The 25,155-nt window shown below is 43.1% G+C and overlaps 1 protein-coding gene across 4 annotated transcripts in view; it reads left to right on the forward strand.

The window, feature by feature from the left end:
* The window catches only part of lrp2a (low density lipoprotein receptor-related protein 2a), a 111,211-nt gene that overhangs the window by 15,056 nt on the left and 71,000 nt on the right, over positions 1-25,155 (forward strand). For all 4 annotated transcript variants that reach the window (XM_034187279.1, XM_034187280.1, XM_034187281.1 and 1 more), the window contains exons 4-14: positions 8,887-9,003; positions 9,429-9,539; positions 9,655-9,768; positions 9,850-9,966; positions 11,131-11,274; positions 15,053-15,172; positions 16,692-16,820; positions 17,194-17,363; positions 23,849-24,072; positions 24,456-24,662; positions 24,802-25,004. In XM_034187279.1, coding sequence (XP_034043170.1) covers positions 8,887-9,003; positions 9,429-9,539; positions 9,655-9,768; positions 9,850-9,966; positions 11,131-11,274; positions 15,053-15,172; positions 16,692-16,820; positions 17,194-17,363; positions 23,849-24,072; positions 24,456-24,662; positions 24,802-25,004 — 1,656 coding nt within the window. The remainder of the gene's footprint in view (positions 1-8,886; positions 9,004-9,428; positions 9,540-9,654; positions 9,769-9,849; positions 9,967-11,130; positions 11,275-15,052; positions 15,173-16,691; positions 16,821-17,193; positions 17,364-23,848; positions 24,073-24,455; positions 24,663-24,801; positions 25,005-25,155) is intronic.

Raw genomic sequence — 25,155 nt, forward strand, 5'->3', positions numbered from 1 at the left:
ATATATATATATATATATATATGCCCTTTCAAAAAAGTAACAGTTCCATGAAATATCGCAAGGAGAACTGGGGGAAATCTAACCCTCAACTGATATACCCAAAGATATAAAAAGTGACAGATTTTTCCTGAATTTGTTGGAATGCATCCAACTAAACTTAATTTTAGGAATAGATAGATTACAAATAGATTTGGACATTTTTTTGTGACATGTGTATGGAAATCATAAGTAATTGCATCTCACCAACAAAAAAGGAGAACTGGGGTCAAATATAATGAAGGTAATATGCTTATTTTTTACACACACATATGCCAAAATAGATTATTCACTAGCATCAAGTAAGTTCAGACATAATTTTATAATAGTTGTTTTAAAATAGATGTTTGATCAAAAAGCATTTATTTTTTAATCCCCCAATTTTATATCATTATTAGTTACAGAACCACAGAAAAGTGATGACAAACTAATAGGTAATAACATTGTTGTTTTATTCATAAAAAGACACCCTTGTATGATTTTTCAGAATGTATGACTTGTGTTTTACTTATAGTATTATCATTCTTTTTAACTAATGGTTTATGGTGTAAATTTTGACTTTAAAGTAACTTTTATATAACTGTTACAGTATAACATAAAATAGACATACTTTATTTCTGAAATATTAGGTTTTTTTTCTTTTTTTTGCAATAGTCATCAATAGTTTTTCTGTCTAAACAAGTAAATGCTAGAAACATAAAGACGTTTTTATCAGTTTTACTCTTGGTGTACAGAAGTTTCAAGTCACTTTGAAATTACTTACTGGGCATATGAGTTTATGTGATGTTTCTACTTTTTGGCAAAGAAAACACAGTGTCCAATCTGTTACATCTGCAGTTGCTTCTGATTCGCTCACTTGAGATGCCATATTGATAAGTACACAAATATAAGCACAAGTTTGACAATGTCATATAAAAGCAACCTAATGACTATATACACAAGCAATGTATGCAAGCTATATTCAATAATGTGCCCCTACCCATTTTTTTCAAATTACACAAAGGCTATATATGCAAGCTATATACAACAAAATGCCACTACACTACACAATGTCAATTGTCATAACATTATAATGTAAAGGAATCTTCATTGTCCCTCTTCTTGTGTAACACCTAAAAGTAGCCAAGTGGTTAATGCACTTGGTTTCAGTTCAGAAGGTTCCAGGTTCAAATCCCACCCCTACCACATTTCTCCATGTAATGTGGAGTTGCATCAGGAAGGGCATCCGGCGTAAAACTTGTGCCAATTCAAAATGCAGATCCACCTTGGATTTGCTGTGGTGACCCCAAGTGCAAACAAGACAACAACATTTAGAATACATTAGACAATGACGTTCACAATGCATTTACTTTTGATATAAAAGTAGATAGATAAACAGTCTGATGGTAAAACCCTTGTTGCAATCAAAATGTTAATAAATTAAATTTTTCACAGGGCCGTCTAGTTAGTATTGAGTTAGTGGATGCATAAAAAGAAATAGAACTTTATTTACTTGTAAAGTGTTTTTGATACATGTTTATGTTTGATACATGTTTGTTTTGAAGGCATTATGGTCTTTTTTCTGTTGTTTTTGTTGGGAAAGTGTAGTGACACGGACCCACAACAGGGGGCGTAAATGAACGGACAATGGAAGGAGTCAAATTATAACACTTTACTGTTGTGAATGACACAACAGTGTCAACGGGCGCCTCCTGGCTTGTTCGGGTGGCGACGATAGAAATCGGCCAGTAGGGCTGGGTCCAGGATGAAGCTCCTCTTCACCCAGGAGCGTTCTTCGGGTCCATACCCCTCCCAGTCCACCAAATACTGAACGACGGACGTCCAAGAGCCGGCGAACTGTCCAAGCCGGCTCCCCGTTGATAATACGGGCAGGAGGCGGCGCCGGACCGGGTGCACAGAGGGGTGAGGTGTGATGCGGCTTGATTCTGGAGACATGGAAAACCGGATGGATCCGCAGTGAGGCCGGGAGTTGGAGCCTCACTGCGGTAGGACTGAGAACCTTGAGGATGGTAAAGGGTCCAATGAAGCGGTCTTTTAGTTTAGGAGACTCGACCTGTAGTGGAATGTCCTTGGTGGAAAGCCATACCTCCTGCCCGGGCTGGTATGCGGGGGCCGGGGACCGTCGACGGTCTGCATGGGCTTTAGCCCTCGACCGGGCCCTCAACAAGGCCGAACGGGCGGTGCGCCACACCCGACGGCATCTCCGCAGGTGGGCCTGGACCGAGGGCACACCGACCTCTCCCTCCACCAAAGGAAACAAAGGGGGTTGGTACCCCAGACACACCTCGAACGGGGAGAGGCCGGTGGCAGAGGACACTTGGCTGTTATGAGCGTACTCGATCCAGGCCAGATGTTCACTCCAAGCCGTCGGGTGTGCGGAGGTCGTGCACCTAAGGGCCTGCTCCAACTCCTGGTTGGCCCGTTCGACCTGTCCGTTAGTCTGTGGGCGATACCCAGACGAGAGGCTTACGGTGGCCCCCAGTTCCCGGCAGAAACTTCTCCACACCTGCGAGGAGAACTGGGGACCGCGATCCGACACGATGTCTGTTGGTATCCCATGCAGCCGGACGACATGGTGGACCAGGAGATCCGCCGTCTCCTGGGCCGATGGGAGCTTCGGGAGGGCCACGAAGTGGGCCGCCTTGGAGAATCGGTCCACTATCGTGAGAATGGTGGTGTGTCCCCGGGACGGCGGGAGGCCCGTGACAAAATCCAGACTGATGTGGGACCAGGGGCGGTGAGGCACAGGAAGTGGCTGTAGGAGTCCCTGTGCCTTCTGGTGGTCCGCCTTGCCCCTGGCGCAGGTGGTGCAGGCCTGGATGTAAGCCCGGACATCAGTCTCCAGGGACGCCCACCAGAAGCGCTGCCGGACCACTGCCACGGTCCTACGCACCCCTGGGTGGCAGGAGAGCTTGGACCCGTGACAGAAGTCCAGAACGGCAGCTCTGGCCTCTGGTGGGACGTACAATCTGTCTTTCGGTCCTGTTCCGGGATCCGGGCTCCATGCCAGGGCCTCCCGGACGGTCTTCTCCATGTCCCAGGTTAGGGCAGCCACGACAGTGGACTCCGGTAGAATGGGTTCCGGTGGATCCGACAGCTCGGTCTTGACTTCCCGTTCATGCACCCGGGACAGGGCATCCGATCTTTGGTTCTTGGTCCCGGGGCGGTTGGTGATCCGGAAGTCAAAACGGCCGAAAAACAGTGACCAGCGGGCTTGCCTGGGGTTCAGTCGCTTAGCAGTCCTGATATACTCCAGGTTCCGGTGGTCCGTGAAAACTGTGAAAGGCACTGACGCTCCCTCCAGCAGGTGTCTCCACTCCTCAAGAGCCTCTTTCACTGCAAGGAGCTCTCGATTGCCCACGTCATAGTTCCGCTCTGCTGGGGTCAACCTGCGGGAAAAATAGGCACACGGGTGAAGAACCTTATCGGTTTCTCCGCTCTGGGATAGCATGGCTCCTATCCCTGAGTCAGAGGCGTCCACTTCAACCACAAACTGGCGACTAGGATCAAGCTGCACCAAGACCGGTGCAGTCGAGAACCAGCGTTTCAACTCCCTAAACGCGGCTTCGCACCGATCCGACCAGGTGAAGGGAACTTTTGGTGAGGTCAGGGCCGTCAGGGGGCTAACTACCTGACTATACCCCTTAATGAACCTCCTGTAAAAAATTGCGAAGCCAAGGAACTGTTGCAGCTTCCTACGGCTCGTAGGTTGGGGCCAGTCTCTCACCGCTGCGACCTTGGCCGGATCCGGGGCGACGAAGTTGGAGGAGATGATAAACCCCAGGAAGGACAAAGAAGTGCGGTGAAACTCACACTTCTCGCCCTTCACAAACAGCCGGTTCTCCAACAACCGCTGCAGGACCTGACGTACATGCCGTACATGGGTCTCAGGGTCCGGAGAAAAGATGAGTATATCATCCAGGTATACGAAGATGAATCGGTGCAGGAAGTCCCGCAAAACATCATTAACCAAAGCTTGGAATGTCGCGGGGGCGTTAGTGAGACCGAACGGCATGACCAGGTACTCAAAATGACCTAACGGGGTGTTGAATGCCGTCTTCCATTCGTCTCCCTTCCGGATCCGAACTAGGTGGTATGCGTTCCTAAGATCCAACTTTGTGAAGATTTTGGCTCCATGCAGGGGGGTGAACACCGAATCCAACAAAGGCAACGGGTATCGGTTGCGAACCGTGATCTCCTTCAGCCCCCGGTAATCAATGCATGGACGAAGACCGCCATCTTTTTTGCCCACAAAAAAGAAACCTGCTCCCATCGGAGAGGTGGAGTTACAGATCAGCCCGGCAGCTAAGGAGTCCCGGATGTAGGTCTCCATTGATTCGCGCTTAGGTCGGGGGAGGTTGTACAGCCTGCTGGACGGGAACTCCACACCTGGCAACAAATCGATGGCACAATCGTACGGACGATGCGGGGGGAGAGTGAGTGCCCGATCCTTGCTAAAAACGTCAGCAAGATCGTGGTACTCAACCAGCACCGCCGACAGATTGGGGGGTACTTGGACCTGCTCCTTCGCCTGGGAACCGGGAGGAACCGAGGATCCCAAACACCTCCGATGGCAGGTTTCGCTCCACTGTACCACCACCCCGGACGGCCAATCAATCCGGGGATTGTGTTTCAACATCCAGGGGAACCCCAGAATCACACGGGAGGTAGAAGAAGTCACAAAAAACTCAATCTCCTCCCTATGATTCCCTGACACTACCAGAGTTACTGGTGGTGTCCTGTGTGTGATTAAAGGGAGTAGGGTGCCATCTAGTGCTGGCACCTGCAATGGTGTAGGTAGCGCCACCAGAGGGAGCCCTACCTCCCTGGCCCATCTGCTGTCTAGCAGATTCCCTTCTGACCCTGTGTCTACCAGTGCTGGGGCCTGAAGGGTTAAATCCCCACTAAGGATTGTAACTGGGAGCCGTGCGGCAATATGTGTGTGTCCCACGTGAATTTCTTGGCCCACCCTAAGCCCAGTTTCTAGGGGCGGGCGTTGGTGTTTAACCGTTCGGGGCAATTGCTCAATTGATGCTCCATTGAGCCACAAACAAAACACGCCCCGCGTGGAAACCTCCTCTGTCTATTAGGTGGTCTAAATGTGGCCCTGCTCGTGTCCATAGCTTCGTCAGCAGGGGGAGCTGTCGCCCCACGGGACGTAGAGGCCAGGGAGCGTGGGAAGGGCGGACCTTTCTCGGACCCGGAAGGAAGAGGGACGGCGCGTGCCCGGCCACGTCCTTCGTCTCGTTCCTGACGGCGTTCCTCCAACCGATTGTCTAACTGTATAACGAGATCAATAAGCCCATCTAATTCCCGCGGTTCATCCTTGGCCACTAGGTGCTCCTTTAGGACTGACGACAGTCCGTTTACAAAGGCGGCGCGGAGCGCAGCGTTATTCCAGCCGGACCTCGCAGCCGCGATGCAGAAGTCAACTGCATAAGCAGCTGCGCTTCGGCGTCCCTGTCTCATCGACAGCAGCACAGTTGAAGCGGTCTCTCCCCTGTTAGGGTGATCAAACACAGTTCTGAACTCCCTCACAAACCCAGTGTACGTGTGAAGGAGCCGTGAATTTTGCTCCCAAAGCGCCGTAGCCCAAGCGCGTGCCTCTCCCCGAAGCAGAGTGATCACATAAGCTATTTTGCTTGCGTCTGACGCGTACATGACGGGACGTTGTGCGAAGACGAGCGAACACTGCATAAGAAAGTCCGCGCACGTCTCCACACAACCTCCGTACGGCTCAGGAGGGCTTATGTATGCTTCAGGGGATGGTGGGAGGGGTTGTTGAACCACCACTGGAACATTTATATCCAGCACAGGGTCGGCAGGAGGAGGAGCTGCAGCAGCGCCCTGAGCGCTCGCCGCCACTTGCGCGGAGAGAGCCTCCACCCTGCGGTTCAGGAGGATGTTTTGCTCGGCTATTTGATCCATCCGAGCCGTAAAGGCGGTGAGAATATGCTGTAGCTCACCAATCACACCTCCTGCAGACGCCTGCGCTCCCTGCTCTCCCATTGGTTGTTCAACAGCCTGGTGACGCCCCTCGGAGTCCATGACGCTGGCTGAGATATCCTGTTGGGAAAGTGTAGTGACACGGACCCACAACAGGGGGCGTAAATGAACGGACAATGGAAGGAGTCAAATTATAACACTTTCCTGTTGTGAATGACACAACCAAACACAGCAGATTACAGAATGTGCAAAAGTCAATCAATAAAGGTGTCGTGTGGGCAGGCTCGACGATAGGAGACGCCCGTCTGGAAACGAACCGGAACCACACGATTTCCACTGCCACCGAACCCGAGGAATACTGGAGCCGCCAAGTCCCGAAGTCCCCAGGTGGCCACCTTCACGGCGTGTCGGATCTGGTACTGCTGGCAGAAAGCAAAGACAGTCAAGGGTGGGTGTGTGAACACCCAGTAACAATCCTGGTGGGAATTCCACCTCCACCTCTCACTCAATACGTTGCAGCAATCCCTCAGAGGAAAAAGAGTGCCGTCTTGCACAGCCTCCACAAAAAGGACCAGTACTCCTGCAAACACTCACAATAAACTGATTTACAAAATACCACAAAAAGGCTGAGGATATTACCTCTGGTAGAAGATGATATCTCGACAGTGTGGTGGAGGTGTCTTCCTGCTTTTATTCCAGATGTGGATTGGATGATTAGTGACAGCTGTCACGGATGATGGGTGACAGCTGTCACCACGGCTTGTTCCTGAGGCGGCAGCGCCCTCTCGTGCCTGAAGCCCGCACTTCAGGCAGGGCGCCCTCTGGTGGTGGGCCAGCAGTACCTCCTCTTCTGGTGGCCCACACAACAGTTTTACAGCCATCTTAAATTCTAGGATTGAAGCCACATGTAGACACCTTTTAAGCTTACCATAATGATCGGCAACATGGGCAACGATACCAGTATCATTTCCCTAGAATGACCAAAACTCTTGAAATTAGCTTTCAAGGTTCATTGGCAGCCATATTGAATGTGGCTGCTATTTCTTACAATACATTTGATGTACCTTTAATTGTCATCAGTTAGTGTAAGGATACATTACTGTGCTAAACATCAAAAGTGTCAGTAGTAATTGTGTTTGTATTACTTACAAAGTAACACTCATTTTGATTTTGCAATTGTTTTGGCAGCCATATTTGATTTTCAAGATGGCATTGATCACTAATTCTTGCTTATTTTAAGTCATTATATATTATATTGACCAACTTACTAAACTTGGACACCACAATTGTCATTACATTTATTATTGAAGCAAAAGTGTTGTAATTTTTTTGCCTGATGGCAGCCATCTTGGATTTTCAAGATGGCCGTCATATGTAGACCATTTTTGATTGCACAAATATGACCACAGAGCCCAAAAACCTAGAAAAAGACACCAAGATCATCTTCCTAGCTCCTCTATAACTCCTAAAATGAGCTATTATAACTTTATAGGCGGCCATTTTGAAAAAATTGTTGAAATATACTGTTCCAGTCATACGTGACAATGGAACTATTCCTAAATCTGTTTCTTATATCAAAACAGATCTGTGTGCAAAATTTGGCGCTTCTATCAGAAAGTGAACGATTTTCAGGCTTAGAGCCCCTACTAGTTTGCTTCACTTCCGTGAAGAACTTGCTAACAGATGGTCCGGTCGTTAGCTGGTAAGCTTTCAATGTGTATGTTTTTTTTTTCCAATGCTGTTTAGATATTTATGGAGTATGTTCATGTCTGACTTGGGTTTTCTAATCTTGTTTTTAGCTTTCTGGTTTGTAACGAAAGTGATACACGTTCCGGACCAGTTGTCATGGTAACCTGTCTGATATGGGAAAATATCAGACCGGTAATCAGCCAATCAGAGTGCACGTAGCTTTCCAGCCATATAATAATAGTAATTCTAATCCAAGTACATTTTTTTCCGCGTATCTGATTGGTTAATTCTGTGAGATTACATACCATAAAATATCTCATGGACAGTGGCAAAATATTAATACCACTTCACATTTGATGTGTTACTCTGCCCCATGACTGCATTGCTGCGCAGGTGTCAACAATGGCACAGTGACAGAAACGAGTCCAGCGATGACGATCCCGAAATGCATAGATTTAATGGATTTAACTGGATTGATTGATGGATTTACCTTGGATTTAACTCAGTGCAGTTGACAAGATGAAGAAATCTGTGGGTCTGCTCACAGAATTTCCAGTTTGGCATGAAGACGCTGTTGCAACAGTAAGCTTTGAAGAGTCGACCACACCCTTTCACAATGATTCGCCGAATGAATTACTTAAACCGTGCAAACATTGGAATTGGATTAGAATGGGAGTAACCCCCTTGTGTCTGATAATTTGCGGATGTTAATGCTGGATTACGATTGCAAATAGCCGTTTTACCGGTGACCGTAATTTGCGACTGTAAAATCCAGCATTAACTTCCGCAAATCATCAGACACAACAGGGTTATTCCCTAATTACAATGTGTTGAAAATGGTTTTCAGTAGATTTTCCAATATGTCCTTATTATTCACATTCAAGACTTGAAGAACAACTCTGCTGAAAAGCACCTTTTCTCTTGTTGTGATATATTATTATTCCTACAGTTTTCAAGATCTGAAAAATCTGTTTATTGAAAAGACTCATTCATTGTTTGTTCTAATAAATAAGTAAGTTCCTGCAGCTTGTCCATTTGTTTTCACTCAGGGTTGCCACAGCCGATGTGAGATGGATCTGCATGATGAAATATTACTAGTAGATTAATATTTTTATGCCTTATAACAGTGCTGAAGAATGTCTCTATTGTTACCCACATTTCACATAAATAAGACAGTTTTATATATGTATGATTTTCTCTCCAATCTGTGCCCAGCTGTACGGATGTGTACCAGTACCCAGTTCAGCTGCAGTAACGGGGCCTGTATCCCCGGAGAATACCGATGCGACAGGTTATTGGACTGCTCAGACGGGTCTGATGAGCGAGACTGCCGTAAGTCTGCTTTAGAATGCTTCCTTAAAAAAAAAAAAACAAAAAAAAAACCTTACAAAAATTACAAAAAAAAAAGTCTGAGCCTCCTGTGGCATTTTAATCAATTTGTTAAGATTAAGAGGCTCGCTGATTGACAGATTGGGCCACAATATGCTTCTTGTTGTCAGAAGTTGATTGCAGATTCCTTGGTGGATTAGTCAAGATGAGGTTCAGGTTCTATGCCATTATTGTGCCGACATGGTAGACTCAGCAAAGCGCATTTTAGTAATCATGCAATTGCATAAAGAACGTTTTGGGTGTTGCTGCCTTGGTCAGGTCGGGTCTCTTGTTCCTTCTATTCATCTGGCTTTTTTACTTACAAATTGCACAGTTGTCAAACCAGTTTGGCTGCACAATGTTACGGTAATGTTTATTTAATCTTTTAGATTACCCTGAGTGTACACAGCTGAGGTGTGCTAATGGAGCTTGCTACAACTGGACTCAGCGGTGTGACCACATATTGGACTGCCGCGACGGCTCTGATGAGGCAAACTGCAGTAAGAAGACACTTGATTTTTGTAGAAGTTGTAGCCAATGTAAAACAACTCTACGGGGAAGGGGGGGGGGAATATTGGCATCATCACCAAATTTAGCTAAATCTGTTTTCTTCAGCACAACACTGCAATACAGGCCTATTCACATGTCACAGTGGAGCGTGCGTTCCTCAGCGCTATGTCTGTGACCATGATGATGACTGTGGAGACAGGAGCGATGAACTAAACTGCAGTATGTACCTCCATGCTATCGCTTATATCTTCTCACATATAAGCATCACCACTAATCTGGTTAATCTTCAATCTTCTGTAGCATATCCCTCATGTAGAGGGAACTACTTCACCTGTCCCAGTGGCCGCTGCATCCACCAAGTCTGGCTTTGTGATGGAGAGGACGACTGTGAAGACAACGCAGATGAAATAGGATGCGGTATAGATACTATATGTGGACATCAATTACTGGTAGTCACATATTGGGTTAACTGTCAATAATAGGACATAAATGACATTGTGCTGGAGTGAGGTTGATTCATCTCCAGTGTCTATGGTGGGTTTAGACGAACAAGATGTTTCACCCTTCCTCCAGGACCTAAAACGCTGTCTATAGCTTCTGGAATGAACTCAATCTTTTAAAACAGCCTCCTCGACAGTTTTCTACCCCCGGCTCTCACGTTCACTCAAAGCTAAATATGTTGCTTGAGCCTGAAGATATATTATGGTTATGATTATACTTACTTGTGCTAAGGCAAGCGGTTTATTTTCATGATATGCTGTTTGAACTAGTTTTGTCACGTTTTTCTCATTTTCTGTGTCACCATTGTTGAAGTGCTGTGACTTTTACTGCTGTTGCCATGCTGTTGCTAAGTAGATATGTTGAGAGAACAATTCATTGTGCAAAACACGTTTGTGATACAGGAATGTGAAACTGAAGCACGGGTGAGAAAACTGTTGCAACAGGAATTGTCAGGGAGAGCAGATTAGAGAATTGTTGGTTTCAGTTAGCAAGGTCAGATAAAACCGCGAGTCATGTGAATATCTTGAGTGCACACATAACTCTTTCTTAGGTAATGCTAGAGAAGGTGGGAAACAGTGCTTCTCAAGAAGGCTGCACAGAAGACCAATTAGAGGAGAGGACAACGTCTAAGATAGTCACGCAGTGTCAGTTAATTGTACAAGAGGAAGCTAGAAGTGATAAGTGAGGTTCTTTACTGAGCTATGCCTGTGCTCCTTTAAGTATGTTATTCAGATGCCTCTTTGTGGCACAAGATCGTGCAGCTCCCCTGAAGGGCTTTAGAATTCCTCCACGCTGTTGTGTGTTTTTATAGGATGGGCTCCAGGAGCCCCTATGTGACCCCCTCAAAGCGCCGCTCTTCTCCATCGACTTAAAGTGACAGTAATTTCCTGCACAATGCAGTCTGAGTGACAGATCTCTTAGGATCAGTACCAGATTCTTGAAGAAATAAGGCAGGTTGTCAAAGGTACATACAGTACCTCACATACTGAAGTATTGTTTAACATCTGCCAAAGTGACATGAGTTTGTTGTCCTTTTTCAGTTTGTTTCTTGTTTTCCTAAGATTACTTTTTTCTTTCTAGATAATGTTCAGCGTGACTGTTATCCCGGTGAATGGGCATGTCCATCTTCTGGCCACTGCATCCCCATGGCTCAGCTGTGTGATGGAACGCCTCATTGTCCTGAGGGAGAGGACGAAACTAACACCACCACTGGACACAACTGCAGTTAGTACCTACACGGCTAGTGTCAAGTGCATGTCAGACATACGAGTATACAAGAGTAGGATGAAAAGTTCATAGTTTAGCCACGATGCCCTTATGGGATGAGAGCATGTGTGGATTATTTTTCAACATTGTCCTCTTTGAAATCCATGGAGTTTTTCCAACTATGCTGTAGTGCTTTGATCCCGTTGGCATAGAAGATTTCATCATGATCAAAAAAGTGCTCAGCGGCAGGTCTGTCACCATCATCACTCTGATATGTCTTCCTGCTGAAAAGCTTTGCTTTTTTAATGTATGGACTAAGATGGAGCTTACAGTAGTGTTCAGAATAATAGTAGTGCTATGTGACTAAAAAAATTAATCCAGGTTTTGAGTATATTTCTTATTGTTACATAGGAAACAAGGTACCAGTAGATTCAGTAGATTCTCACAAGTCCAACAAGACCAAGCATTCATGATATGCACACTCTTAAGGCTATGAAATTGGGCCATTAGTAAAAAAAAAGTAGAAAAGGGGGTGTTCACAATAATAGTAGTGTGGCATTCAGTTAGTGAGTTTGTCGGTTTTGTGGAACAAACAGGTGTGAATCAGGTGTCCCCTATTTAAGGATGAAGCCAGCACCTGTTGAACATGCTTTTCTCTTTGAAAGCCTGAGGAAAATGGGACGTTCAAGACATTGTTCAGAAGAACAGCGTAGTTTGATTAAAAAGTTGATTGGAGAGGGGAAAACCTATACGCAGGTGCAAAAAATTATAGGCTGTTTATCTACAATGATCTCCAATGCTTTAAAATGGAAAAAAAAAAAAAAAAAACAGAGACGCGTGGAACAAAACGGAAAACAACCATCAAAATGGATAGGAGAATAACCAGAATGGCAAAGGCTCACCCATTGATCAGCTCCAGGATGATCAAAGACAGTCTGGAGTTACCTGTAAGTGCTGTGACAGTTAGAAGATGCCTGTGCGAAGCTAATTTATTTGCAAGAATCCCCTGCAAAGTCCCTCTGTTAAATAAAAGACATGTGCAGAAGAGGTTACAATTTGCCAAAGAACACATCAACTGGCCTAAAGAGAAATGGAGGAATATTTTGTGGACTGATGAGAGTAAAATTGTTCTTTTTGGGTCCAAGGGCCGCAGACAGTTTGTGAGATGACCCCCAAACTCTGAATTCAAGCCACAGTTCACAGTGAAGACAGTGAAGCATGGTGGTGCAAGCATTATGATATGGGCATGTTTCTCCTACTATGGTGTTGGGCCTATATATCGCATACCAGGTATCATGGATCAGTTTGGATATGTCAAAATACTTGAAGAGGTCATGTTGCCTTATGCTGAAGAGGATATGCCCTTGAAATGGGTGTTACAACAAGACAATAATCCCAAGCACACTAGTAAATGAGCAAAATGTGGTTCCAAACCAACAAAATTAATGCCTCGCAAATGTGAAGAAATCATGAAAAACTGTGGTTATACAACTAAATACTAGTTTAGTGATTCACAGGATTGCTAAAAAAAAGCAATTTGAACATAGTAGTTTTGTTTGTAGCGTCAACAGCAGATGCTACTATTATTGTGAACACCCCCTTTTCTACTTTTTTTTTTTTTTACTAAAAGCCCAATTTCATAGCCTTAAGAGTGTGCATATCATGAATGCTTGGTCTTGTTGGTTTTGTGAGAATCTAGTGAATCTACTGGTACCTTGTTTCGCATGTAACAATAAGAAATATACTCAAAACCTGGATTAATCTTTTTAGTCACATTGCACTACTATTATTCTGAATACTACTGTATATGGGGTGAAATCAGGAGAACATGTTGGCTGGTCAAGCAGTTGGAAGTCAGAGTTATGCACAGACAGCTGCCATGGCAACCACTGACTTGTGAGGTGGGGCACATTCCGGATAAATAAGACCTCTTTAGTCAGCTTCCTCAGCAAATACTTACATTAAATACAGATGTAAATTAAGAAAACAATACCTCTAATCAACTGAAGCGTAAACTACAATAAATACTATTATTTTAACAACTACCTGAGTTACCTGTTCTACGAGCAGGCAAAAGAGAAGAATTTTAGCCATGTCATTGTATATTTCATGTCACTTTAGTTAAGGTGTAGTAAGTTGCATTGCATTGTGTGTATGTTGTCATCATTAATTTTCATAGAGCAATTTGTGACATTCATGAGACTCGAATGATGATAAAAAGAGATAGCATGTCACATCACTGCAATGCTCTGGCACCCCGTGAACAAGAGATACATTATAATTGGCATACGGCGCATGCTGGCCCGTTTGGATTGTAATTAAAGTGCACCCTAGCCAGCCACTACTACGTAGTAAGGAAAGTGTGACGCTTGCTACCTGACCCGAGTACCACGTGAACTGCGAAAATAAGGGCTCCAGTAAGTGGGTCATGATTTAATATATAAGGCTGACCGTGTGTGTGTGCATGTGTGTGTGTGTGTGTGTTCGCACACATACGCTTTTAACCTACGGACCCCAGTGACCTCCCCCTTGGTGCCCCCAGTCACCATAGTAAGTTTGGTGTCAATTGCTTAATTGCTGTGGCTGTTCATAGCGAACACACACACACACACACACACACACACACACACACGCACACACGCACACACGCACACACGCACACACACACACACACACACACACACACACACACACACACACACACACACACACACACACACGGTCAGCTTTAAATATTAGATGTAATTCTGGATATTGTATGTTTCATTAGTGTTACACTGCTATGCTATCCTGGCTCAGAAATAACATTTTATGCCACTTTCCAGTTACCTTGGCAGTTGGAAGTCACATTGGGAATTATGTAACACTCAACATAAATGTGTTCCAGTTTCCACAAAACACCTCAAGTTGGAAAATAAGCTAGATGCCTCCAGGTGCCTTTTGTAGTACAGAGTGCTATAAAATATTTGATCCACCAAAAATACTTCATGGAAGAGGACAGATGGCACAGAAGTTAATTACTGTTTTAATTTACTTTCGTAGCACAGTGTAGTCAGTTGTTGTTAGCATCATCTGTGTGTGTGTGGGGGGGGGGGGGGGGGGGTGACTGGGAAATTTCGACCTCCTGCAAGGGCTGTGTTCTACTGTCTCCATCTTTGCAATGCATTAGACTTGAAAATGTGACCTAATCTTACCTGCGTGAATTTAACCTTCCCTAATTTTAATGAAGGCGTGTTGTAGGGCTTGTATCACCAGGTCACCATTTTGGTTATTCAGCTCAAGCAGACCAGGCGACCTTGCTGATAATGACTCCGATGTTGCGCCATTGGACATTTTGGCTACCTTGTTATTTGTTAGTAGTGTTCAGTTCAGAGGTTAAAACCAAAAAACTCTGATTAGTCTGCTTAGTCTTGTCAGTCTTTTGAGTCTTTGAGTTCGCTCACCACATAAAATTACCGTGATCAACAGGCAAAAAAAATCACCTGCAGTCTAAAATAATGTTTCACTTGCAACATCTTTCTCATGGTGTGTCCTCCAAATCAAACTCAGACCTCACCCAGGTGCTTCTCCTGGCAGTAGGTGCTTCTTCTAGCAGCTTAATGAGCCAGAGCCACCATCCTCTCAGTGTGACATCAGTACTGACCATGCCTCCTACAGCTTATCACCTAAAGGGCACTTGCACCCAAAGAACCCAAAAGCTCTACCATAATAATAGTCAAGCTATGAACATTTCAGCCTGCTGTGGTATATGCAAAAATTATGTTGTCAATGAATTGATGTATCTTTTTTTGGTCAGGTATCTGGAAATGTGCCTCTCTAAGCTGTGAACATCATTGTCATGCATCCCCTATGGGAGGAACCTGCTCGTGTCCGTCTGGATACATTGTCAGCAGCAATAATAGCCGCTCATGCATAGGTATATTTCAGCAACTTTACTGCACAATTTAGAATGTTCAAAATCTCTGTCACGCATTAATTACATGAACTTCATGTGAACATTGAGCAAACAATTTAAAAACACTGCGTGTGAGTGTGAGTCATTGCGTCAGCGCACCACATCACAGCGCAGCTCAACTGAACGATTATAACAAGATGTTAAATCTATCATAAACATACTTTTACAGCGACTCATAAGAAGGAATGAACATGCAACTGTTTTACCAGGCTATTGCAATATAAATATTACAAATCATTACCTTTTAGACGGTTCCAGATGTGTTCTCCACCTCATGAAGCACATGAGAGAGAGAGAAAAAAGTGGCAGCTGGAATGATCGTATGTGATTCCCAAAGCGATTAGAGGTGTTTTCAACAACCAAACTCTGAGAGAAAATGATTAATCCGCTATGAAATAATTATTTTATATGCGCAGCGTCCAGCGCACAAAGAGCGCCATCCAGCTGGGAACACAGCGGGTGACATTGTCACGACGAAGTGCGTGAGAGTGCGGAGCAAAAATGCATGCAAGGGTCAAGGCACCTTAACAGAGTTACAGCTGTGCTAATCTTTCCATTTCTTCATCAAAATTGAAAAATAATCAAAGAAATATTTAGTTACTTGTATACATTTCCTGACTCACTCATATTTTGTCTTGATGGAGTAGGCGTTGTATTGATACAGACTTTCTATAACTTTAACTTTAACTATAATTTTCTACTATATTCAGCTGAAACCCGTTAACTAAACACAAGTGACCATCATTTCCTCAATTGTCTCTGTGGTATATAGTTACCTCTGAGCCACTGTCTGGGGTGCATTATTATTATTTTCCTTATTTTGAAGAGATTTACAGTCAGCTGTACTTACGGTTGTGCTGTAACTGGCACAATCAGCGTTAAAAATATGTCAAACCAAACTGCTCAAGAAATAATAAATACATACCTTGCAACACAACCACACTACAGCTGTCCTGCTGAGAATGCTAACCTGACGTCACTTCTTCTCCAAGCCTTCATGGTCATGCTCTTGCAGAATCAGATAAAGTTGCACGACTTTCTCATAGACACATATAAAAAAGGTGGCTGTCAATGACTAAAGAATGGGAACAGAAGTTCGTCTGACAGAAAAAAGAATGGATGTTGATGAAGCAATCCATTTGGGATAAAAAAAAAATTGTATATGCTGTAGGGAGAATGAAGTAACTCTTAAATTAACTCTAAAAGTGATCCTTTCATGATATGAAGGGCGTGATCTAAAATTGTAATTAATTAATGTCAAATAACTTTGATCAAAGTGAAAAAAGATACAAGTTGGAGAAACACATCAAAGATCTAACATGAAAACACAACTTCCAATTGAATGCATATACGTTTGAAAGAGGTATGTGCACCCATATTCAAAACATGGTGATGTGATCCTTGATGATGAATGTATACGCAAAGAGAGTGAACCAGAATTTGATCCTTGTTTGCCTTTGAATGTGATTTCATGCTGAAGACTTTGATGACTGTTCCATGTGGGGCGTTTGTGACCAGCTGTGTGAAGACCGGATAGGCAGCCATCGCTGCGGCTGTCGAGAGGGCTACATCTTGGAGCAGCACAGATACTGCAGAGCTAATGTCTCAAGTGAGTGTCAGGTTTTTACCCAATGTGAAGAAATAGTTTAACATACAGTACATTCACACTTGAGTTTGACTGCCTTTCTTTCATTCAACAAATGGTACTTTATACTTAGCTGCCTTTGACTTCTTTGCCATTAACCTGAGCCCATAGTTTAGTAAAGTAATGATTTTTTTGTTTTTAAAAAGGTTCCATAAGGTTACATGAATTGGGTATCATATTTGTATTTGTTCAGTTGAGCTTTTCCTCCTGATTTTTTTTTTTTTTTTCTTTGCTCAAATGCTATAAAATTGATTTAGGGCCTCATAGATGACCAGTCTATGGTTCTAAAATCAAATCTCACAATATTTCAGACTCATTGTATTTCATTACTTTCCAGCTGGAGTCCCTTCCTTGGTGTTTTCTAACGGTAGAGACTTGGTGATCGGTGACATCCATGGCCACAGCCTACAGACTTTGATCCATTCGCAAAACAGAGGCGTTGTGATGGGAGTGGACTTCCACTATGATCTCCATAAAATCTTCTGGACTGACACCATTCAGAACAAGGTAATTTCTTTTGGTGGTGGTTATTTAACTGTAGGAAAGATCTTTTTCAGTGATATTGATTGATTCAATACTCAGTCAATCTCGATTGGTGCTGGACTGACCAACATAATTGTCAATGACCGTTTGATTTGGTTTATGATATCTCTTTCCATGATGGTGCAGGGCCGTCACGATGACAGTCATATAACTGCTGCATTGTGACCCAGAATCTACAGTATGAGTTTTTCTTTGCTCAGAAAATATCAGTTCACAAACATTATTTAGCCTCAAGAGCAGGCGACAAATGTAAAAAATAAAAACAAATCTGTATTAATGACATAGTAACATTTTACTGATGTTTTTAATTCATTCTTTTGCCATTACCCTTGAACATATTGCTAAACAACAGTGCATGCATGCAAAATCACTGGAAGAGTTACGGTTTGGTGCATGCTCTTTATTCCAGATTATTTATTTGCTTTCCATGTGTATCTGAACAAAAATACACTGAACAAACGTTGCTAACAGTTGCAATTTGTCTTGCTTACAGTCTGCTATGCTTTGGTGATCACAGCATAGCCGTGTTCCTAAAAGATCTGAAATATTAGCATTGAAAATGTGAATCCACAGAGAGAGAAATGTAAACCGGAACTGTTGCAAAGATGTTGTGCACTTGCACCATTGCATAGTGACATGTTACACTCTGGGTATTAACAAAACACAGAATGTCTTCTGTCCAGTTTAAATGAGTCAACACCCCCGAGTCACACTAACTGCCAGAACGCTCGTAGCACGGGCCGAGGCGGAGGATTAGCAGCAATCTTCCATTCCAGCTTATTAATTAATCTAAAACCCAGACAGAGCTTTAATTCATTTGAAAGCTTGACTCTTAGTCTTGTCCATCCAAATTGGAAGTCCCAAAAACCAATTTTATTTGTTATTATCTATCGTCCACCTGGTCGTTACTGTGAGTTTCTCTGTGAATTTTCAGACCTTTTGTCTGACTTAGTGCTTAGCTCAGATAAGATAATTATAGTGGGCGATTTTAACATCCACACAGATGCTGAGAATGACAGCCTCAACACTGCATTTAATCTATTATTAGACTCAATTGGCTTTCCTCAAAATGTAAATGAGTCCACCCACCACTTTAATCATATCTTAGATCTTGTTCTGACTTATGGTATGGAAATGGAAGACTTAACAGTATTCCCTGAAAACTCCCTTCTGTCTGATCATTTCTTAATAACATTTACATTTACTCTGATGGACTACCCAGCAGTGTGGAATAAGTTTCATTACACTAGAAGTCTTTCAGAAAGCGCTGTAACTAGGTTTAAGGATATGATTCCTTCTTTATGTTCTCTAATGCCATATACCAACACAGTGCAGAGTAGCTACCTAAACTCTGTGAGTGAGATAGAGTATCTCGTCAATAGTTTTACATCCTCATTGAAGACAACTTTGGATGCTGTAGCTCCTCTGAAAAAGAGAGCCTTAAATCAGAAGTGCCTGACTCTGTGGTATAACTCACAAACTCGCAGCTTAAAGCAGATAACCCATAAGTTGGAGAGGAAATGGCGTCTCACTAATTTAGAAGATCTTCACTTAGCCTGGAAAAAGAGTCTGTTGCTCTATAAAAAAGCCCTCCGTAAAGCTAGGACATCTTACTACTCATCACTAATTGAAGAAAATAAGAACAACCCCAGGTTTCTTTTCAGCACTGTAGCCAGGCTGACAGAGTCAGAGCTCTATTGAGCCGAGTATTCCTTTAACTTTAACTAGTAATGACTTCATGACTTTCTTTGCTAATAAAATTCTAACTATTAGAGAAAAAATTACTCATAACCATCCCAAAGACATATCGTTATCTTTGGCTGCTTTCAGTGATGCCGGTATTTGGTTAGACTCTTTCTCTCCGATTGTTCTGTCTGAATTTGTTGTGTGGGCCGCTGAAGAGGAGGTACTGCTGGCCCACCACCACCAGAGGGCGCCCTGCTTGGAGTGCGGGCTCCAAGCACGAGAGGGCGCCAGACCCAGAAGAAGTGACAGCTGTTGGACAACGGACAATGAATAAGCCAAAAAGGTAACAATTATTTTCATTAGTTACTTCCTCCAAACCATCAACATGTCTATTAGACCCCATTCCTACCAGGCTGCTCAAGGAAGCCCTACCATTAATTAATGCTTCGATCTTAAATATGATCAATCTATCTTTATTAGTTGGCTATGTACCACAGGCTTTTAAGGTGGCAGTAATTAAACCATTACTTAAAAAGCCATCACTTGACCCAGCTATCTTAGCTAATTATAGGCCAATCTCCAACCTTCCTTTTCTCTCAAAAATTCTTGAAAGGGTAGTTGTAAAACAGCTAACTGATCATCTGCAGAGGAATGGTCTATTTGAAGAATTTCAGTCAGGTTTTAGAATCCATCATAGTACAGAAACAGCATTAGTGAAGGTTACAAATGATCTTCTTATGGCCTCAGACAGTGGACTCATCTCTGTGCTTGTTCTGTTAGACCTCAGTGCTGCTTTTGATACTGTTGACCATAAAATTTTATTACAGAGATTAGAGCATGCCATAGGTATTAAAGGCACTGTGCTGCAGTGGTTTGAATTATATTTATCTAATAGATTACAATTTGTTCATGTAAATGGGGAATCTTCTTCACAGACTAAGGTTAATTATGGAGTTCCACAAGGTTCTGTGCTAGGACCAATTTTATTCACATTATACATGTTTCCCTTAGGCAGTATTATTAGACAGCATTGCTTAAATTTTCATTGTTACGCAGATGATACCCAGCTTTATCTATCCATGAAACCAGAGGACACACACCAATTAGCTAAACTGCAGGATTGTCTTACAGACATAAAGACATGGATGACCTCTAATTTCCTGCTTTTAAACTCAGATAAAACTGAAGTTATTGTACTTGGCCCCACAAATCTTAGAAACATGGTGTCTAACAAGATCCTTACTCTGGATGGCATTACCCTGACCTCTAGTAATACTGTGAGAAATCTTGGAGTCATTTTTGATCAGGATATGTCATTCAATGCGCATATTAAACAAATATGTAGGACTGCTTTTTTGCATTTGAGCAATATCTCTAAAATTAGAAAGGTCTTATCTCAGAGTGATGCTGAAAAACTAATTCATGCATTTATTTCCTCTAGGCTGGACAATTGTAATTCATTATTATCAGGTTGTCCTAAAAGTTCCCTGAAAAGCCTTCAGTTAATTCAAAATGCTGCAGCTAGAGTACTGACAGGGACTAGAAGGAGAGAGCATATCTCACCCATATTGGCCTCTCTTCATTGGCTTCCTTTTAATTCTAGAATAGAATTTAAAATTCTTCTTCTTACTTATAAGGTTTTGAATAATCAGGTCCCATCTTATCTTAGGGACCTCTTAGTACCATATCACCCCAATAGAGCGCTTCGCTCTCAGACTGCAGGCTTACTTGTAGTTCCTAGGGTTTGTAAGAGTAGAACGGGAGGCAGAGCCTTCAGCTTTCAGGCTCCTCTCCTCTGGAACCAGCTCCCAATTCAGATCAGGGAGACAGACACCCTCTCTACTTTTAAGATTAGGCTTAAAACCTTCCTTTTTGCGAAAGCTTATAGTTAGGGCTGGATCAGGTGACCCTGAACCATCCCTTAGTTATGCTGCTATAGACTTAGACTGCTGGGGGGTTCCCATGATGCACTGAGTGTTTCTTTCTCTTTTTGCTCTGTATGCACCACTCTGCATTTAATCATTAGTGATTGATCTCTGCTCTCTTCCACAGCATGTCTTTTTCCTGGTTCTCTCCCTCAGCCCCAACCAGTCCCAGCAGAAGACTGCCCCTCCCTAAGCCCGGTTCTGCTGGAGGTTTCTTCCTGTTAAAAGGGAGTTTTTCCTTCCCACTGTCGCCAAGTGCTTGCTCACAGGGGGTCGTTTTGACCGTTGGGGTTTTTCCGTAATTATTGTATGGCCTTGCCTTACAATATAAAGTGCCTTGGGGCAGCTGTTTGTTGTGATTTGGCGCTATATAAATAAAATTGATTTGATTTGAATTGATTTGATTTGTCCTTTGTACATTGCTGTACAAAAATCCAAAACAGCACTGTGGACAGAGTAACTAATGAGGGATATAAATAGAAGTTACTTGCTTGCTTACTGATATCCCAAACAGTTCTTTGGAACATTTTATCACCGTTAAAGTCCCAATCTTTACCCTAACTCTAATTTAATCTAACCTAACCTGGTCCACACAGTAATCTGAACTGCAGTGTGCTGTGTGCTTTTTGTTGCCATGAGTTTGTGAGAACATTTCTGTTATGTGTGCTAGACCTGACAAATGCTGAGAAAATGTCCTATGTGAGTCCTGAATTCCGAACATAAGAAATCTATGAGGTTTGAGACCGTCAGGTAATTTACATACAATTGCATATAATACATACAATGATCACTTAACTTACAGTTATGTGTTCCTTGTGGGAAAATATTATTGATTTACTTATTTTACAGTTTCCCACACCAAATGTTTTTCTAATCTTTTATATCTATCTGTAATTGAGACGTTACACCAGAGTTACATTTTACGGCGAATAGACCAGGTGCTTGTTTGAGGGAATATTTGACCTGTAAGGCTTCGCCAAGTTAGAACTGTTTTTGCTATCTTTTAAAATATCAGAAATGTTGATACTATAATAAAGGAAGGGCTCCTTTGTGGCTAGGTCATTATGAAGGGGAAGTAGATGAGGAATGTTATCCAATTGGGGTAATCTTGAAACCTGTCTGATATACTGGTATGATGCTCACATACCTGTGTGCAATTTTTGTAACTCGATCTCCCTCAAAGTAATCAGCCCGTATTTGTTTTCAGTGGAACTGTTCATCTATATAAATTCTTTGGCCAGCTGAGAAGTCTTTGTTCAGGCAATGGCTTGGCTTCTCAGTGGTTTGAACAGGAGCCATTGGTCTGAATGCTGGCACGTAGCTTTGACTGGGCATCTCAGCCACCTCCATGGCAGCATGTCAACAGATTAAAACTAGGGAGAGTGCAAACAGGGCATGTGAATGTAACCAGAAAGGTTAAACTACCAAGCTATTTCCACATCTTTGGTTTCGCTTTAAACAGGTCAGTTGAAAATCCTGCTCTTTAGTGATCTGGGTCTAGTTACAAATGAGTTTGAGTTGCTGAGAACTGCAGCTCCATGTAAAACACAACAACAACATGTGCCAATTTATATTTATTGTATTGAAATGTTGTGCCCAAACCATATGATCTGTAGTTTTCTGCCATTATCTGTTCATTCTGTACATTTGTACATTATATTAGATATTATTATAACTGTCTGACTACTGTAAATGTTGCTTATTGAGTGTCAGAGGACAAGTTGGGACATGCCCAGCTCTCCACAATTTCTCTTATACTCACTCGACTGGTAAGCCACTGAAAGCCGAGATAGGCATGTCCCAACTTGTCCTCTGACACTCCAAAACGGAGGCGTTCTTTGTCTCGCTCCATCAGCGGCTCCGTCATGACGTGCGAAGCCTCCGCGTGGCTTTCCATGACAAAATCTCTTGTTAAAAGTGAAATCTGCTGGAAAATGGCTGATGTCCAGCTCTTGTGATAACCAGAGAAATTGCACACAGTGGTCCCGGATCCATACAGCCATCCGTTTAGAAATGAAATGGTCGTTTCAGCCTGTCGATCGCGGCTCAGAGCGCGGCGCGCCATGCGCCATTGTGGGCCGTCCTTAAAGCGGTAGTAACACTCCTTAATCTCTCTCCATAAAATTTTCACCGAAAGCCATGTGAATTTTCCGAATGGTTTCCGGCTGCCTGTCTCTACCAGTTTCTGATGGAACAAAGCCCAAATCATTCCACCATTTCCTCGCAATGAAAAACGATGAGAGAGGTGGAAACAGGTGAAACAGACCGTCAGATCATAACACGAAGCGGGCGATCTGAATGTCATGTCACCCATGTGAGCTCTGTTCCACGTGACACGTGTCTGCCCTGGGGCGCGCCGTCCACAAGACACGTGTCGGGCCGGACACACGCACGGGGCCGGGTGGACATGCCACCAGCAGCTGTGGACATCATAAGAGCACCCTGCTTCTCATTCATGTCATTTCATGATTGTACGTCTCTGACCATTGGCCATCTACAGAGGAACAGAAGGATCTTGGATACTTGTATTGCCTGCTTGATAAGAGGAATTCAATAAAATGTGGTGTTTTCATATGGTGTGTGCATTTTCCCACACCTTTTACAGGACAACGATGGTAGCTCAGTGGTAACCATCGCAGCAGCATCGTGCATGCCTGCCTGTCGGCTTGATGTTTTCGTGGTTTGCTCATACAAGCTGTTCCACCATGATTCGCCCTGATTTGTATTTATTTGTCCTATGTGTGAAGGGGCCCTAAACCATCTTTTAGTTTGCCTGTTTTTAAAAACCGACTACTCAAGAGCTAATTTCTTGACAACAATGCTATCTTTTGTGGGCAGGTGTTTTCTGTGAACATGGATGGCTCCAACATGCAGGTGGTTTTAAATGTATCAGTTGACTATCCTGAGAACTTGGCCGTGGATTGGGTGAACAATAAACTGTATGTGGTGGAGGCCAGCGTCAACCGGATTGACATGGCAGACTTTGATGGAGGTAATCGCGTCACACTCATCACTGAAAATCTGGGAAACCCAAGAGGACTGGCGGTGGACCCCACTGTTGGGTAAGTACATCTCTTAATTATCATTTAGCTGCTCATTCCCAATCCCTTCATACAGTATGTCATGCTTCATTGGTGTAAAATAATGAGTGTGTGTGTAAGATTAGCAGATTGTTCCAGTTGGATTAGTGAGGCGCAATGTAAGTGATGACCGCCCCCCCCCCCCCCCATTGTAATCCAATATTATAGTTTAAGGAGGAAGGAGAAACAGATGTCTAAACATCAGCTGCTTTGTTTAATTTTACATACAATTCTATAATAAGACATTTGTGTTTTATCACGGAATTGTGTGAAATAATGCGATGTTGTGGAATCAGAAAACCTCTGTTACGTTGTAACAAACAACACCTCAACACTGACTGAATTTTTCTATTCCCCTTTCCCAGGTATATGTTCTTCTCAGACTGGGAGGCACTGAATGGCCAACCAGGACTGGAGCGAGCCTTTATGGATGGCTCCAATCGCTATGGAATCATTGGGAACAAACTGGGCTGGCCAGCTGGTATCACACTGGACATCGAAGCAAAGCGTATCTACTGGGTGGACAGTCGATATGACTACATTGAAACTGCAACATACGACGGTCTTCACAGGTAAGTTTATATATATATATATATATATATATATATATATATATATATATATATATATATGCAAGATATACTCATAGTGTAAGATATACATTTAAGTGCATTATGTATTAAGTTCCCCATTTATTTATTTATGTTTTAGAAAAACAGTTGTCCATGGAGGAGCGGTGATCCCACACCCATTTGGCATCAGCTTATTCGAACACAATGTGTATTTCACTGACTGGACCAAAATGGCTGTCATGAAAGCCAACAAGTTTACTGAGAGCAGTCCTAAGGTGGTTTATGGAACATCCCAGACTCCACATGGAGTATCAGTGATACATCAACTGAAACAGCCACACGGTAAAACCCACATTATGTATGTGTGTTGTGTATAAAGATGCAATCATGCTTCGTGTCATGTAGTGTAATTACCAATGCTATTATGGGAAGATCTACAAGTATAATTCATATCATAATGCATTCACTAGCCAATTAATTTGGTACAGATGAT

This window comes from Thalassophryne amazonica, chromosome 14 (genome assembly GCF_902500255.1).
Source record: "Thalassophryne amazonica chromosome 14, fThaAma1.1, whole genome shotgun sequence".
In the NCBI taxonomy this organism is placed as follows: Eukaryota; Metazoa; Chordata; class Actinopteri; order Batrachoidiformes; family Batrachoididae; genus Thalassophryne; species Thalassophryne amazonica.